Here is a 19,452-nt window from a genome sequence, read left to right as displayed (position 1 = left end):
GTCTTCCCTGGAAAAATGAAAAAAATGAGGTCTTCTGTCCACATTTTAGAGGGGTTGTTTATTTGTTGTTGAGTTGTATGAGTTCTTTATATATTTTGGATATTAACCCCTTATTGGACATATAATTTGCAAATAATTTCTCCTATTCAATAAGCTGTCTTTTCATTTTGTTGATGGTTTCTTTCACTGTGCAGATGGCTTTTAGTTTGATGTAGTCCCATTTGTTTATTTTTGCTTTTATTTCCCTTGTCTTTGGCATCACATCCCAAAAAAAAACCAAACGACATTGCTAAGTCCAGCTACTCCACTTCTAGGTATTCATCCAAAGGATATAAGAACAATAATTCAAAAAGATACATGCACTCCTATGTTCACAGCAGCATTATTTGCAATAGGCAAGTTACAAAACAACCTCAGTGTTCACTGACAGATGAACAAAGATGCGATACACAAAACACACAGATACGCAGACGCACGCGCACACACACACACACACACACACACACACACAGAGGAATACTACTCAGACATAAGAAAAAAGCCTTGCCAATTGTGACAACATGGATGGACTTCTGGGGTATTATGCTATGTGAAAAAAGTAAAATGTAAAAAGATAAGTACTGTATGATTTCACTCATCTGTGTAATCTAAAAAATAAAACAAAAACAAACTCATAGACACAGAGAAGACAATGGTGGTCACCAGAGGGAAGGGGCTTGGGGGGGGGTGGGTGAAATGGGTGAAGGGGGTCTCTGTACGGTGACAAATGGTATCTAGACCCATGGTGGTGTTCACTCTATAGTGCATACAGATGTCAAATCATAAAGTTGTACATCTTAAGCTTATATAATATATGCCAATTATATCTCAAGAAAAAAACATAAGGGAAAAATCTGTGACAAAACTGGCTACTGAATTAATGTAGAAAGATATTCTTTCTACAGAAAGAACTTCTAAACTACTGAGCACTGTGATATTTTAACTACAATAAAACTCATAATAATGAAGTAATTCTAACAGGAATTTTTTTTCAGACCTCTGATATCAACAGATGAGCAGTTACTTCCATCAAAAGGTTTCCAATATATTTCTATGTAATAATTAAATGCAACTTTAATTTTAAAATCTGTATAGAACAACAAGGAAATATTCACGATGGTATGGCCTATTATGCACCAGTAGCTGAAATCATTGGCCTCAAATGTGTATTACACGCGCGGATTTATCTTGCCATCAGTTCCACGGTATGACACGTACTCCTACCCCTTTCCTACTGCTAAATGAAGAATACTGCCCCTTTGTTCAGTTGACAGACCTTTTCATTGTGTAATATTCTCAAGAAAAATCTTGTTTTATACTTTATATCGCAACGAATGCTAACAATAATGATACGATCATTGGAAGAAACAAAGTAAGCCTGTAATTTCTGTAAACAGCATCACTATAAAAGTTTCACAGCAATATAAGCTTCAGACTAAAAACAAACATGTCTTACTCAATTACACAAATACACTCAGACTTCTCCATTTTTTATAAATTCTATTTTATGAATAAGCACCTTAAAAGGGGGGAGAATTACGTTCCACAAGTACACTAAGGCGCACATAATTTACCGGCAGTTACTAAGATTAAAAGTGCCGAGAAGCTATTAAGCATTATGTGCAACACTATCAAAAGATCAGCCATGAAAGAGCAGAGCTGTACCAAAGAACTATGGAACCACCGTTCCTTTTCACCAAACAAGGAAGTAATGAAATTTGGAAAATTTGTGGACACAGATGACTTTTGGATTGCCAAGATTTTGAAGAACTAGATGATCTAAGGCAAGTGTTCCTGAAACTGTTTTCACATCTGTGAAATGTAACAGTTCCCTTTCATCCAAAAATTGGGGTGTGTGGGTGGCTCAGTCGGTTGAGCATCTGACTTCAGCTCAGGTCATGATTTCACAGTTCATGGGCTCAAGCCCGGCATCAGGCTCTGTGCTGACAACTCAGAGCCTGGAGCCTGCTTCGGATTCGGTGTCTCCCTCTCTCTCTGCCTCTTCCCCTGCTCGTGGTCTGTCTCTCTCTGTCTCTCAAAACTAAATAAAAATGTTCAAAAAAATTTAAATCCAGGGGCGCCTGGGTGGCGCAGTCAGTTAAGCGTCCGACTTCAGCCAGGTCGCCATCTCGCGGTCCGTGGGTTCGGGCCCCGCGTCAGGCTCTGGGCTGATGGCTCAGAGCCTGGAGCCTGTTTCCGATTCTGTGTCTCCCTCTCTCTCTGCCCCTCCCCCGTTCATGCTCTGTCTCTCTCTGTCCCCAAAATAAATAAACGTTGAAAAAAAAATTATAAAAAAAAAAATTTAAATCCAAAAATCTATATTGTTCGGCAGTAAGCTACCTAGTGTCAGGACAAATTACACACAGCCAGGCACTGACATCTGCCAGGCACATGAAGTGAGACCCTTAGAAAGCCCTATAGAATATAACCTGCTTTATAAAGGCTGGTAAGTTATTTTCAAAAAGTTAAGTTACCCCTTTAGAATCTTAGTGGTTCTATAAATATGGTCTAAAATCATTACTAAAGCTATGAATCCTTCCACTAAGGGAAAGAAAGTAACTCTCCACTCCACTTCAGAACATCATTACTGCAGTAACATCAACCTAAGTCTCCACAACCAAAACAATGAGGAACCAGGACAGTCCCCAGAGGACACGTGCAAAGACGGGACACCGCCCACTGAGCAGCAAGCAGAAGCAAGCTGTCACAACCGAGGAAAGCCCCCTGGCCGTCCGGATGGGGCCTCAGCAGCACAGTGGGCAGGAAGGGCTGATGGAACTGGTGCTAAACCAGGGGAAAAACAACTGCAAAGCAGAGCCCTGCCGGCGAAAACCGGGCACTTGGAGGAGGCGGCGGTTTTCTGATTGAAATTCACAGTTTCCGTCTCTCGGTGCAAACCCTTCCATCTCCAGGGACAGAGCTCGCCCAGGCTTCGTTCTCAGACACTGCAGCAGGCTAATCAGGACTCCTAACAAGCGAGGTCAGGCACGGCTGCCGGGAACCCCAGCGTCTGTCTGCGAGGAACGTGTGTGGGCTTCAGGACCCTTCTCTAAGAGCTGCCGTGCTCTGCAGAAACCGCTTCTCTACGCCACGAATGACAGCGGGTCCCTCCACCGTCAACCTCACGCTATGCAAGGAAGAACACTAAGATTTCCAAATCAAATTTTGCTCATAATAAATGTGAGTAAAATAGCCACATAAACTAACAGTTCACACTGGTATTTCAGATAAATTTTTAAAGAGTGATGATCTTCTAACACATGACATTTTTGTTGAAAGTCCATCCGGTGTTTTGCATTAATGGCATGGCCAGAGAGCAGTCACTTCAGCGCTCACCAAAGCTTCCTCCTGCACTAAGTGGGGCACTTCTCTTCCTAGCCAGACGACTAAATAAAAATTTTCACACCACCTTTTCTTCGCTGCGCGCCAGCACGTGGGGTGCATCATCTGAATGTGGGAGGTGACCGTCTTACCAAAAAGACCGTGGTGCACGAAACAGGGCCAGAAATAAATTATCGTCGGTCCATCAGTGGCCCCGTCTCATTTTATTTATACATTCAATCACGTAATGAACGTCGGTGGATTCACCACCAAACCTGAGAATTAGAACACTGTGTACCAGATTTTAATTTATCCCGACCTCGAACTTCCAGCTGTGAATGATTACCTTCTCAGATTTTTGTTCACTCTTTCCTTATTTTCATCATCATCAACTGTAGCAGTTGAACCACTTGATTAAACTGTTTTGGTTTTAACCACTTCCTGAGAGGCACTGGAGACCTAGGACAGGAAGAACACAACAGACGAAGCAGTGCCGAGGCGGGCAGGCTGGGCTCCAGCAGCAGCCGAGTTAGGAGCTGTGACCGGTGGCTCTGAGCATGTCCGATTCCAACCACAATGTCCAGAGGAATTTAAATTCTGTGTGACCACTGGCACATGAACTCTATCATGAGTGTGAAATCTGCAGAAGTCAACGGCCTACAGTACAGTAGCTCTGTGCATGAGACATTTACTCTGCTGAGGAGCCCACGGCTTCTCTGAGGTGCAGAGCAGGTCCCTCGTCACTGATGTGGTCTTTGGGACCCTCTGCCAGGTGCAGGCAGAGTAGCTGTGCTCTTGTTTGGTTTTACGCGGTTCTATTCTACATACATTATGTTTGCCGTTTAACAGAAGAGAAAACTTAAAAATGCATTGAAGCTTTGAAATATGTCCATATACTGTTATCATTACAAGTATGAATAAAAAAAAATAAGCATTGGGTTAAATCCTTTGTTAATATTTTTCCTCACCTTCAAAATCTAGTAATCACGAAACAATGTATTTAAAAAAAAAAAAACCCAAAAAACCATAAATGTAAAAGACTTGATATCCAGCAGTAAGTCTGCCAATATGTGTCATATCCATGTCACGTGATTTATAAATGTGAAATGAGACAAAGACATTGTGAACACCACAATGCTGTCATAATGAAAAAGAAAATCATCAGTTATAATTAACATGCAAAAACTTTGAGTTTAATTTAAATACAAACTTCCATATGTATGTTCTGCTGAATCTGCTGTTTCCCATAATCATTTGCTCAACCAGATTAGCATGGAAAAAGGGGCACAGATATTATTTAGACATTAGCAACTGAAAGCTTCTTTAATACGTATTCATCTAAAAACAAGCACTCTTTAAGTTACAAAATGTTACGCGTACATAGACTGTGATTTTTTATAATAGTAGAACTATAAATTCATGCTCACTTCACCACAACCCTGACAACTGAGAACAGGTGTCGTCCTCAGCATCACAGATGAGAAGGTGAGAAAGTCACACTGACTCAGAAGAATGCACTTGAGCTTGGTTACACTAAGAGGCAGGATCATCTACAGTAACATAAACTATGTTAATCTGTGATACCTTCTTCATTGTGTGATCATAAATCATGTATTAGACCAGCAAAGAAAAAGGCCATCTTACAAAAAGAAAAATTTCAGTGAAGATTTTAGTATCTGAAATCCAGCAATATTCATGGAGTGTCAATCACCCTCTGAAAAGCTGACAGAGAAAGAAAGCCACCAACAGCGTCCTCAAGAAATCATCTCCTGTGGAAACAGGGCATACGCTGTAAAGTAGAATGTGTTAAATAGTACACTGGCCTTGGTGGGAAGAAGTGATTATAGAGAGTGAACATTTACGGGGGCATTTCCAATAAGACAAAATCTGGACCTTGCTTGAACAGACATTACGTGTGACCCACCTAGAGGACACGGAGACATGGCTTCCAGCAAGGCAGTGGGCGGGAGTTTTTCATGTTGTCTTGACCCAACTCCTATATCATGCTTACTACACCATGCTGGAAATCATCCATAAAACAAGAAAAGAACTGGAATTACATTAAAACTCAATGAAAAGGACTTTCTCTGAAAAGTAGGTCTCTATGTTGGGATCACATGCTAGAAGTAACTCAAAATGAAATTAGGTTGATTTACAGAAAAGTACTAGTTTTTGACAGTTTTCAACCTATGTGTTCATTTACACGATTCAATCTGCGGAGGTGCTAACATTTTAGTAAGCATTAAAGACATCATGATTCTTCTGAAAGGGAATGAAGGATTGGCTGGAATGAAGGACGGTGCTTGGGTGAAACACGGGCATTACTACAGGGTCAATGCATCTCATGTGGCACATCGGAGTCTGCTTGTTTTCTCCTGTGAATACTAAGGGCAACAGAGCCATAAAACCAGTGGAGACGCCCTTTGCTTTAAGCTCACAATTGATTATACAAGTGACCCCAGTGCTAAGAAATGGGGAGAAATATCTTAGAGAGTAACTTACGTAAACCCTTGATTTTTCCTATCAGAGCTCCATAGCATAATGAAATGTAAACACCTTGTTTCTCATCTGCTAAAATGGATGATCAAATTTGCTTTGATCTAACTTTATAAAAATTACCTTCAGAAAGGTTAGAAGTTTCCTGAAAACTCCTCAGGAAAAATTTTAATCTTGGACTTTTATAAGCAACTACCAAGACATCATGAATATAAAGAACCTCTCACAAAAAGTCAGTACTGTATAATGAAACTGTGTAAAAGTTGGTAATTAAGCATAATTGAAGGCTGCAGTGAACATATAGGCCTTTGTTCTTTTTAATTCTGGCACTGACTGGGAATTAAAGATAAGAGCTTAAGGCATATTTTAGTCAGAGTCCAGATGTATAAGCCCCAATGTTCTAAAAGTAATTTAAGTGAAATAAAAGAAGAGAATGGCCAAAAATATTCTAGATGCCTGCCAGGGAAAAACACCTATATTCCGAACATTTAACATATTTGATCAATCATATTTGGAATCATTTATTCCCTGACCTTAAAAAAAAGTTAAAATAGCAGATATTCTCATATCCAAGATCTGAATGAATTACTAAAGCATAGCAAAAAAAAAAAAAAAAAAAAACCCTTAAAAATTAATTTGTCACATTAAACAACAATGTATTATTACATGCAAAGTAATTTGAACGTTCATGCTAAAAAAGGTATAGACAGTTCACTATTGCCACAAAATTCAATTGTCTTATTTCAATATAGGAATAAGAGAGGAGACAAGAGAATAAAGATTCTCAGCACTAAACCATACATCTATGGTCTAATAACTCACAAAGTAGTACTAGATGACATAATTATAATGTATGCAGTATTATTATAGTCTTTTGGGTTTCTTATTTTGGGAGCTGGAAGTGGTGGGATAGAGGAATTTCTAACCACACACACATATCTATTCTTTATTCATGGATGTTCCATAGGAATATGATGAAAAACAAGACCAGTTAGAGATGGAATAAACAAGAAAGGGACTGACAAAGGACCAGGGCCTCGGGCTGAGAGTCCAGAATGTTTGGACTGGCCAGCAGGACAGAGGGGACCCAGTATGAGTGTGCAGGGGGAGTAGGCCAAGTATGTAGAAGGGAAGAAAATGGATTATAGAGTTGAGAAAAGAACGTGTCTAACAAAATACAACGGGCGATTAAGGGGCTTCTTTGCAGGTTGGCTCTGCAGCAGGATGCAGCAGAAGGACACTGGAGCTGGAACAAGAGAAGGGCCCAGGCCGCCAGCCAGGGAAAGGAGACAGGGCTCACGGATGCACGTCGCTGTGACAACGCTAGCCCACTTGCCCGCAGTCTCTCCCTGGTGTCTGCACTCCACATGACAGATGAACAATTCCAAGAGTTCTAACTTCCCTGGCTTTCTCTTACATACAGAGTGAACGGTCACCGGCACCGGGCTCAAGGCTCTTCTCAGTCGGACTCCAACCCAGCCTCCCAGGCTCATCCTAACCCGTCCCATAATCCCCTTAAATGAAATCCTGCTAGTGGTGACCGTTTCCCCCACAGTGCACAGTCTGTGGTCTCAGGGTTCCATCTCCTACCACTCTCTGCCAACCCCACGCCCAAGGCCACTGCAGGCTCGTGGAAACAGGGCATGCGAAGCTCACACACACCTCACAGAGGGCCTCTCACCGTGCTCCGCTGGGAAGGCTCTAAGTCTACATTACACTTACAATGTAGCCCCAGCAAAAAGGTCCTTCCTGACCATCCATCCTAAAATAACACCTCTCTCAGACACTCTGGAATAGCACCCAAGTGTCTGTCCATCAGAATCTTACCCCCACAGAATTCTCTCTTACCTTTATGTTTGTATTATGTGTCTAAGCTGCACCTCAGCTCAGCAGCCCCAAATCTGAGGGGTGTAAGAACAGAAGCCGTTATCATCTTCAAATACCAATACCATCTCAATTCTGGAACACAGCCGTCACTGTAGTAATAAACGTTTACAGGAAGAATTAGCCCACAGGGGCGCCTGGATGGCTCAGTCGGTTAAGCACCCAACTCTTGGTTTCGGCTCAGGTTTGTGAGATGGAATCCCGCGTCGGGCTCTGCGCTGAAAGCATGGGGCCTGCTTGGGATTCTCTCCCCCCGCCCCCGTGCCCCTGCCCTGCCCCACTCGTGCTATCTCTGTCTCTCTCAAAATAAATAAATAAACTTAATTAGAAAGAATAAGCCAATAAATAAATGAGATGCCTTTATCAGCATAATAACCTTATGCAAGATTTTTTCCTCTCCTAAAACCTTCTTCTGTATCATTGTGTAGCTCTTCTCTTTCTTTGGATGTATTATGGACAACTGTATAAAAACCAATCTCTTCTAAAAAACAAAGTCATATAATATTCATGATTTTTTAATGCCCAGGAATTAAATACAGAAATGAATGCTCGATAAAATGCTGGCTTAAAACTAAAGAATAAAGTTTAGAAAAAGTAGAAAACAATCTTACATTTCTATAACAAATATATATACCACTAACACTTAGAATTCCTCCACTACCAACTTGAGAATTTCTTTTAAAGTGGTAAATATGGTATTTGATCCACATAACCATGATGCACTAAGAAGGTATGTGATCACATAACCATGAGGCACTAAGAGCGGCTCTCATTTCTGACCGAACGAGAGAGGATGTCCTGGTATAAACGCATCCTCCCTTTCCCTGCCGAGTACATACTAATTCTGTCTGCTTAGCAAACTTTAGGAGCAATCGGTCTTCAAAATAACAAATAATCATGAGAAACAAAAAACACCATTTGAATCAGTGCAAGGAAGTACATTAAGTGTTCATACCGCAGGGCAAGGACAGTTTTAAAAAAGTCTAATAGGACTGCACAATGCTAAACACATTGCCCCCACACCAAACAGCTGAAGGCATACACAGTCCCAAGTACTGACCCTACTTTACAAAAATTCCCATTGCAAAACTTCCCTTGAATTATGTGAGTATTGATTTATGTGAGGTGGTTAAACATATTGCTCACATAAAACAGGAATTTGCCAGAAGGAAAAAAGCGAGGAAACACGAAGTAACAGAAGTACATGAAATGCGTGTACCACGGAGCCCACTCCACCGTGCAGACACGGACAACGACTCCGGCCCGGAGCTTCCCGGCAGTAAACATAACGAGGAAAGCTCAGTTACATACAGGATTTGCTGGTGCTTAAGACCAAAATGACAAGTTGTTTCAGAAAGGCACAACCTTTCCTGGAATAAAGACCAGAGAGAAACTGGCCCCCAAGTCTCACAAGGAAGATGTGACCTGTTTTCATGAGCAGCAACCTGTAGCTCACAGTAACAAAGATACGACTTTTATAAGGTTACTTCTTAAAACATCCCTAAATGTAAGCAATATCACAAAAAGCAGGAAGAAAGCAAGTAACACAGTGGAGGAAAGCGGCTCTCTCACGATGGTGCTCGCCGAGGGTGCGGGCAGAAGCATGTTCAGAAGGAAGGGAATACGCACCGCAAACAGCACTAAAAACGCCGGACAGGCGCACCGAGGACAGCACTAAAACAGCCAGACAGGCGCACCGAGAACAGCACTAAAACAGCCGGACAGGCACACTGAAAACAGCACTAAAACAGCCGGACAGGCGCACCGAGGACAGCACTAAAACAGCCGGACAGGCGCACCGAGGACAGCACTAAAACAGCCGGACAGGCGCACCGAGGACAGCACTAAAACAGCCGGACAGGCGCACCGAGGACAGCACTAAAACAGCCGGACAGGCGCACCGAGGACAGCACTAAAACAGCCGGACAGGCGCACCGAGGACAGCACTAAAACAGCCGGACAGGCGCACCGAGGACAGCACTAAAACAGCCGGACAGGCGCACCGAGGACAGCACTAAAACAGCCGGACAGGCGCACCGACGACAGCACTAAAACAGCCGGACAGGCACACCGACGACAGCACTAAAACAGCTGGACAGGCGCATGGAGGACAGCTGGAAACCAGCCGGACAGGCGCACCGACGACAGCACTAAACAAGCCGGACAGGCGCACCGAGGACAGCACTAAACCAGCCGGACAGACATACAGAATGCAGACACTCCGCGGGGCTTCTGAACACTCCGCTGAAGGGGGAGTGGGGAGGCCCTAATTCACGGACGCTGAGGAGCCAGATGAAGACACGAGCCTGAAAAGAGGGATTTGTAGCTCCTTAGGGATGAGCCATGACAGTTAGCTCTAAGTAGGTCCAAATTTCTTCCCTCAAAAGTAAGTTGGAAACTTCAACAGACAAATGAGGATCTGAGAACTGACATTCCAGACCACTGACAACTTTGTTAACTTTCACGAGGAAAATTCATCAAGTCAGAGTTAGAAAATACCCATTTCAGTAAGAAAACATTTGTCATGAAGCAACCATAGAACATCTAAATTACCCGTTTAATTGAGAAATATTTCCCAGATGCTGACAAGATACCTTTGGCGGAAAATATATACTTATCTCCATGTGTACCTTAATAAATTGTCAGTTTAAGTCAGTAAAGTATAAAAGGAAATTTTCTAAAAATAATAAATAACCTTGGCTTTAGATGAATTGATGTGACTTCTATCTATCTTTCCACGTAGAAGTAATTATTTAGAAGGGCCATCTGTCTGTTCAATCCCACTTGTTCACAATAAAACCATGTCAAATGATCACAGGACACTAATTCTACACTGGATACTGTCTGCAGATGGAGAAATGGGAAAAGACAGAGAAAGAGTCCTGAGCTCACGCAATATGAAGTCATTAAAATAGGACAATCTCCCACTCATTAAAAAAAGCAAGCCACGATGGAAAGAAGACATGTTTTCCTCCACTGTGGCTCAAGAGTTATTTCTGGGGTGTGTGTGTATGTGTGTGTGTATATTTTTTTTAATCAGAGAAGAGCCCATAAACACTTTATTTTTCCTAAATCAGGCAGAAAGAAAGAAAGAAAGAAAAGAAAAGAAAAGAAAAGAAAAGAAAGAAAAAGAAACAGGGAGGGCAGAAAGGAAACTCTGTTAACCATTCGAGTAAGAGAAGAAGTAAGACGGAAGGCCAACAAGCAGCAGGGGTGGGGAGAGACGGTCCAAGGCCAGCAGTCATACAGTGTGACCCACAAGCTGGAGAAAGAACACTCCATGGAGATCTAAGATGGGCATATAGCACAAAGTAAAGTATCTCAGTGTATCCATGAGAATAAGCTACCCATTTTAGTGACAGAAAACAGTATTTACCCCGCAGAAAATCATGAGGCATAAACACTAAGAAAGATTCTGGTCCTTCACTAAAGAATCACGTGCCAACTTAGCCCAAGGTAACTTTTAAAAACAGACAATCAAGTGAGAATAATGAATTAACCTCATCCTATTCTGAGAGAAAAAATTGGAGTCTGTTTAAATATATGTCATTCACAGTTTTTATAAAAAGGTATTATTTTCTCATTTAAAAGCAACTTAAGTTTCTAATCAACGCAAACCACTGCCAGCAAAGCTTCAAAGGCAACTCCCTGTGCAAGTATATATGCTTTTCCCAGGACTGTTTCGGTCTGGGATACTTTCATGTTTCAAGAAAAAGAGTGATGTTTTCCATCTAAACTGAAAAGCAGGAAATAATGATGTTTTCATAAAATTTTAACATATAAACATAAAAGTTTATGAGAAGAGAGAGAAAGGAAAGGAGACCAGGTAGACCCCAAAGGCCCACACGATGTCACGTCTGGTCACAATGCGTTACAAGAAATTAGAACCAAGTATCAGAGTTATGAGGATTTCTACCCCACAGTTTAGTCTAGGTAACACCTGGCATGTATAAAAGTGTGGGGGAAAGATTTTACTTAGCAATAAGATCAAAGGTACCATTAAAAGCAAGATGGCTAACCACAATCCCAAGAGTCTGATAAAAGGGGATAGGGCCAACACAAATCTCAGAGCTCAAGAATCTGAAGGAGGCCTGGGGGAAACCCATTCACTGGAACAAAAGCACTAATTAGCCCTGAGCCTACCCCTGACCCCCTGCCTCCTCTCTGCTCCTAGGGCCTAAACACCCCCCACAGTCATGTTGACAATAATGCTCTATCAGAGACTGAGAACCTGAGTAGAGGCCTACAAAGTGGCTTCACTAAGGTTGTGATGTAGACATTCATTAATAAATCGAAAAAATAGGTACACTTCCTTTGATCATGAAATTATTTAGCTCTTAGACTGTCTAATGCATGGATCCAATTTAAAATTCTCTGGGTGAAAGTAGCTGGGGGGCTTAGGAGCCTTCCTGAGATGCTGCCTGGGCAGATACCTCCCGCTGGTGCCTGGACACCACAAATTCAGAGATTCCCAGTGAGCCCTTTCCCTCCTCCTATAGATCCACACAAGCACTGAACTAGGAAGGCCATCTCCTTCTGTTGTTATATGCGCCTGGCTTTCACAAGAGATAGACTTATTATGGCTGTTTCAGTTGTGGTAATTGTGCACAGGCTCGTTTTCTAGATTACTATTAGCAAATTCAAAGAGTCATAAAGATACTTTGGCTTACTATATTAAGAACAGAATTACTTATTTAAAATAGGAAATACTTTAGAATGAATTTGAAAATTAATTGGAGTTGATTATTTTGGAACGTGAATCAGATGTAGCTATATTGAGTTCTTGATATTTAAGTGTATAAGACTTCAGAAACACAGTAATGTACTACCTTAAAATAAGTTCAGGCAAATTAAGGGACAAAAAACTATGTTCTCGCACAGGCCACCACTTCAGGTGTTCATGAAGTCAAAACATATATATTTGAAATTATCTAAATTACTGTTGCTAATGACAGTCATGCTGACAAAATTTACTGGTTCATCAAACTACAGTGCAAGTACATGAATTTATTGGTAATAAATTATCATTTTTGCATACATCAGTCAAAGCACAAGGCCTAAATACTTGCAAACAAAATGCATTATTAATTTAATTGTCACGGCCTATTTGGCTAACTTCTATTACTATTTGCTATAATATGCAACGCATAAGAGGGGAGAATCAAATTTAAAACATAAAAAAGTAAGCTGATTATTTTGTCCTGGAGAAATTAAAATATAGCAAGCTTGCAAAACTATAGCCAAGGCATTAATGTTTTAAATAGGTAAGAAAAAAAGGTTTAACTCAATTTTGAGAACAGTAATGCCCAAAGTGAGGGTTCAACATGCTGATAAAGAGTTTCTTTGTTTCCTAAAACCATTAACAGCCATCAATTCCCTCGCCAAGGCAGGGAGGAAGGTGGAATGGAAGAAAAGAGCCCTTTGGCACCGATCGTGCTAGATTTTACTACTTAAACAGGACCTTCCCCAGCTACACACATCTACTGGAAACCGACACTGCTGCTGGGGCCCTGGCTTTCTGACGTCGCATTTCTATGCAGTGAGAGGGAGCACCCCGAAAACACATACCGGAAACAAGTGTTCTGAGACACAGAGGTCTTAATAGAAACAGCAATTCAATGGAAGAGGTGCAGCTGAGGTGGGGCCTGCACCCTGGACTACGTAGGGGGTTACGGCCCCAAAGACGGGACGTGCTTTCCCCACCTGAGATTCATTCTCTGATTTTAGGACCAAACCATGTCAGGTAAATGGAAAACCAAATAGTACACCTGGCTTTTCAATTTCCTGTCATGATACATAGGAGGTTTCTACTGCTCTTAAGGGTTTCAAGGATGAAAATATGTGTAAGGTGCCCAATTTTTCATTAGTATGAAACAATATGAACACTTACTTCACCCTTTACAATTCCTCAATAAAAGGCAAAATGATATAATTTGAGTCCAAAACATATACTAGTTATATGGTAGGAAATATTTTCTTTTTACTAATTAAATGATCTAGACTGTTTTCATCATTCATAATTTATTTTGTGAACAAAACAGCCTAAGTACCTGTATATAAAGATTCTCAATGTGGATAATTAGTACAAGGAAGAACAATGGGATTAGAGTCAGAATAATAACAATTCTAACATGTATTCACTATAAGATATGGAATAAATTATTGCCTATTCCTGAATCTTGGTCCTTAGATCTATAAAACTGGAATAATAATGCACTGCTAATAACATGAGATAATGCATGTAAAAGCAACAAAAACATAGTACTTACAAAAGTTTTGTTTCTACTTTCATAAACACTCAAGAAACATAACTCTGACAATTCTTGAATTATAATTTAAATAATATAGAATTTTTTGAATTTCAAGAATAATGCATTCGGGAGGTGTTCAACACATACGGTCAGGCTCAAATTAAATCTAATGCTACCAACAGAAGTCCCAGAAACCCAAAGATAAAAAAAAAAAAAAAAAAAAGGAGGCAGGCATACACTCCATATTTTGAGGCGGTAGTCACGTCCAAACTAAAACGCTAAGGAAATGGTATGCCCTCAAAAGAAGTGTCAAGGTAAATTGCTTATAAACACAGAAAATATTGGTAAGAGCATTTTAAATGTTTTAAAAAGGCAATTAAACATTTACAAATAAGGAAGAAGTCCTGGGAGGTCCTGGGCTATAGAACAATCTGCATCATGACTGACATCTTAAAAAAGTATTAAAAACCAAAAGTTTCCAGGAGCAACTACAGATGAGATGCCGTCTCGGAGGGTTTGGGGGCAACCTACTGTGTCTTTGAAGGAAGAAGAGAGGGTTTTACTAGCTCTGGGTGAGCTGCACACTGTACAGATTTAAAAATTTCAGAAGTAGCCAAACTCACCTTATAGCTGACATTGTTCTATTTCTGCTCACCTAATATAATTAAGTATATGTGCCGAAGCTAATTATGACACAGTGGCAAGAGAAAAGAAGGCCTGGCAGTTGATGACATAATAATCGTAGTGTTATTTTTCATGACATGGCAACTATAGTATTATTTTGGGGATGACACAAGATGTATTTCTTTTTTAGTGTCAGCAATGTTTAATTACAGTTAAGAATTTAAAAATATTATTTTAAAACCTCAAAATAAAAATACAGGAAAAAATAGACCAAGTTTACTTTTACATACTTATTTTAGCCCATTCATACACATGTGCAGAGGTCATCCCCTCTAAATCAACTTTTCTACTGTTTCAAGATTATTTCACAAATTCAAAGTCCCTTAAATCCTTTCAAATATTTTTAGATTAGAATTTTTAAAATTAAAATGACATTAAATTTTGGGGGGAGAATGACATAAAATATATTATTAGACCACAGAGTACCACAAATGCAAACATGATGAACTGACTTCATAAAAATTCTAGAAGGCACTTAAACAAAGCCTAAAATGAAAACATAACTGTATTTGTTAAATTTTAAAAAATGAACAAAAATTACCTTTCTTTGGGGGTGCCAACTCCATGTTTGCCTAGCAGATGAGTATTTAAGTGCTTCTTCATTACAAAAGCAACCCTGAAGAAAGAAATAACAATAATTATAGAATTCAGTCATAACTCTCTACTAAAAATATGTCCAGAAAGTATTTTCAAACAGGCATTTATATATGAATACAACAGGAATGTGCATATTACAATGGTGTTATTGGTAAACCAGATGCTTGCATACAGATCAAATATACTGTGCTATTTGAAGACCAGAAGAAATAAGTGAATTTAAATTAAATGGTTTGTTTTCTTACTTGAGTGTGTGAACAGGGACAAAAACAATGACTGTAGCTTAGTCACTGTCTTTACCATCAGAAGAAAGATAAAGCAATACCACAACCTAACATTCACTGCCCCCTAGTTGATCCCACACTTCAATCATGAAATGAGTTTGAGAAAATGTCATTTTATTAAATATTTAAGGGACTATAAAAGAGAAAATGAATAGCTTCCATGAAGCTTCCTTGAAAACATGGTAATAATTTGAAAAAAGGTTTTTAAAAATGTTATAAATGTTTATTGTGTCTCTGGCACATGCAAAAAAGAAAAAAAAATGTGCTTAAGTGCCAAGAAGACGTCAATAACTAAAACAAACAAAAAGTATTACCTGACACACTATCTTATTTCATACACAAATCAGCTTACTTAATTCAATTTTGATTTCATAAATATGAAATGGACAGGAATCAGCACCCAGTCCATGGAACACTAGTTATCTCCTTCTGAATACAGTACAACATCAATTTAATTACATCGTGTGATTATTTAAAACAATTTAGATCTCATTCAGAAGCATCGGACTAAAATGGTTCTCTTGATAAGCAAAAAAAAAAAAAAAAAAAAGAAAGAAATTTAAATGTTATAACTTCCAGTGTAAAAGGGCTTGCAAACATTTTTGTTAATTATGTATTACAGCTGTCCTTCATAAAGTTAATTACCAATAGCTGAAAGGCAACAGAATCTATTTGCATATGTACATGAAAGGCATGACATATGCAAAAATATGATTTTAATTAGCATTCTATGATATGAAGGGCTACAAATCAAATTGGCATGTTATAAGATTCTTAACATTAAACACCGAATTCATCTGGACATGTTTGCACAAACGGGCAATGTAAGACCATAACGTACTGCGGCCTTCTGGAAGAGACGTGTCAAAAGCTAAGACTGAAACAATTTCTAAAACTGTGAATGCCTCTTTTGTGTGTGTGTGTGTGTTTTTCCCCCATTTCTGGTCTATTTTGGTTATTTTCCTATAATATTAAGGAACCTCAGTTTTGAGGCTCAAACAATGTATTTGCATTTTTTAAATGACTGTGACTTCATTATTCAAATAATGTATGTGTATACACTGAAAATGACATTCATTCTTTTTTATATGTTAGGTTATAGATATGGACAATACATGCTTTACAACTATAAATAACTGATCACGCTATCAATCATTAAAATGGAAAAATGATTACATGTAAAGAATCAAAGAGTGATGATATTAAATGCTTAGCAAGAATAATGGTACAAGATATTCTATATTTGTTTCTGCTTGATTTGGACAAAATAAATAACATTTTTCATTTCCTTAAAAAAGAATGCAGTAATAACAACAGTCCATTTAAGGCATAACTTCCCTACTGTCCTCTATTTTCCTATAATTAAAAAAACATAAAGCTAATAGCAAAGAGCAAAGGTTAAGAACCCAAAGTTGCAAAGCAAAGCTTATTTACATGACCAAGTATAATTTAAGAGACGTGAGCTTAGAACCACAGTGCAGTTTCTAAATGAAAAAAAATTTTATTAATTAAAATGTTTAAGTTTTAAGACTGGAAACAAAAATATTACCCTGCACAGGGGAGCAAACTAAAGTACACAGCGAGAGAAAGCTTCTACCTAATATAATTTCTCAATTATCTGCTCAATGTAACACTAAATATTTGGAGGAATAACAATTTTTTTATTATGGGAAAAATTTATAATACTAAAATATAGCTCAATTACAGCCAAATGTAAAATGTCCATTCAACTGAAATCTGACTTGACGTATAAAGTCTTTAGATTCGGTCTATACAAAGTACAAGTAGCATCAAAGTCTCAGTATCATCCTCATTAAAAAATATAACTCAAACATGGCTAAAATAATCTTACCAACTTACATGAACAAAACATTGCAAACAATTTGCGATTACTGAATGTCTTCTAGCTTTCACTGCCATCTTCATAGCACTGCATTAATATCTTTAGCATATTAACTGCTTTGGAAATTTTAAAATCTAGATATCATCAGAAATAAAACAAAAATAGCCGCAAATTTGAAAAGTGATACAAGTGAAATGCCTTCTTCCTCATGAAGACTTCTGCCTTTTGGCCTCCATCGTGTTTCCCCACATTTACTGATCACTTCCTGTGTAGCGCACTAATATGTCACATCAGACAGAGCTGTGCCTTCACGGAGCTTTCATTCCATCACCTGTAGCCTCCAACAGGATGCACCCAGCCCGCTGCACTCCTGCGGGCACACAGCAAGTCCCGTGCTTGGTAAGGAACAGTTCTAGACAGATGCCATGCACACAAGGCGACACTGACGAGTCCTACCTCAGAAAATGTTAACACTAGTGAAACAGACAAGAACAAGCATCTTGAATAGTGATAAGAGGATAAACAAAAAGAAGAAGGAAGATCTGAATTCTATATTGGAATCAAAATTCTATATTGGAGGCTCCAGAATGTGGCTTGTGAGGGAAGGAGGCAAGGAACTGGAAGGGGACAGAGCAGGGAACAGCAGGCCACAGAAGGAAGGGCAGCCAGGACAGCTGAGTATGAGCCTAGTGTGGGGCCTGCTCCTGGAGGGGAGGGTAGAGGGGAGGAAGGGGCAAGGGCTGAGCAGGTGGAAGGGCAGGGGAGGGCAAGGGAAGGCAGGATAGGGCAGGGCAGGCTGTGTGGTGTCCCTGAGAGCAACAACCTCACAGGCCAGACAGCCCAGGCTCACACTCCAGTGAGAAAGGAAGCCCAGTCTGAACACTAGTGGGACACGTCTGACTCTCACTCTGATGAATTCCTCTAGCTGCTGGGCGCAGAGTAGACGGAGGGAGGAGACGAGGGCAGGGGCTGCCAGAAGACTCTGGGAGGCACCCAACAAGAGGGGAACCTGCTGGCCTGGAGGTCAAGGGCGAGGTGCACGCTAGAATACACTCGCTGAGGTCGTCCACCTGCAAATGCCTGACAATCTGAAGGAACACCTTGAAATAATAAAAACAGTGTTTTCTATATATGATTGATTTCCAAGTATCTGTAATTGCCTGAAATAGCATCACTTAAAATTGCTTTTGATGTCAAAAGAGCAGCACAGTAATAACATTTACATCCTAGCTATAGATTTCTACTTTTCAGTACAAATATTTCTTACTTTAACTTCTAATTTTAAACCGATTTCTCCTACACAATACGTCGACCTAATCACAGCCTCTTCCTTCAGTCCCTTAGGTCGTATCACTGCGGAATGATTTCCACTTCAGAGTCATCAAAGACTATCTGATTGATCTATTTAAGTAAATAAAACAGTGTCATGAATTTGGGGAAAGGGATGTGAAACAGAAACCTAGAGCCACAGCACGCGAGAGCCTCTAACACACAGCAAGTCAGGATGTTTAGCGGGGGGCCAGAGGTCAGCTGTGCACAGGCCGTGTTCCTCCCGGCCTCGAGCCAAGACGAGCAGCAGCCGTATGCCTCCTGAGTCTCTGCCATGTTATTCCTGTGTCCCTTGCCTCTCTGACAAGGGCACATGCTCCTCAAAGACGGGCCTGTAGGGTATATAATACCTAACTGTGTGAGAATTTCTGACCATCAGGTCAACGCAGGCCACACAGGTTACAGGAAAGAGGAACGTGTGTGCTTTTCAGCAGTTAAAATCCAAACACATTAACACAGTAGGTCAACAAGAATCTGCAGGACTTGTTAACACACGACTGTGAGGCAAGCCCACGTACATCCTCTTTAGGTCTTACTGAGGGATCCGAGTCCCCTACCCAGGTCTCCAGCGGGGCCCCCAACACCCAGGCACACACACCCCTAACCACTGCCCAGAACGCAGGCTACACGGAGACGTCTCACAGGTGGTGTTCAGTGTCAACCCCTTCCCAGCATGCCACCAAGACATGTGACTCTGGACCTGAACTTCTTGGTGTCACTTGTC

At 40.2% G+C, this 19,452-nt stretch overlaps 1 protein-coding gene across 1 annotated transcript in view; it reads right to left on the bottom strand.

The window, feature by feature from the left end:
• LOC123587518 (zinc finger protein 407-like) overlaps positions 1 to 15,321 on the bottom strand; it is a 278,218-nt gene extending 262,897 nt beyond the window's left edge. Inside the window, exon 1 of the mRNA XM_045457307.1 lies at positions 15,217 to 15,321. Coding sequence (XP_045313263.1) covers positions 15,217 to 15,278 — 62 coding nt within the window. The 5' untranslated portion in view covers positions 15,279 to 15,321. The remainder of the gene's footprint in view (positions 1 to 15,216) is intronic.
• Between the last annotated feature and the right edge of the window lie 4,131 nt (positions 15,322 to 19,452).

This window comes from Leopardus geoffroyi, chromosome D3 (genome assembly GCF_018350155.1).
Source record: "Leopardus geoffroyi isolate Oge1 chromosome D3, O.geoffroyi_Oge1_pat1.0, whole genome shotgun sequence".
Classification (NCBI taxonomy): Eukaryota; Metazoa; Chordata; class Mammalia; order Carnivora; family Felidae; genus Leopardus; species Leopardus geoffroyi.
Note: the sequence above shows the minus strand (reverse complement) of the source record. Positions and strands in the feature narration are given on the sequence as shown.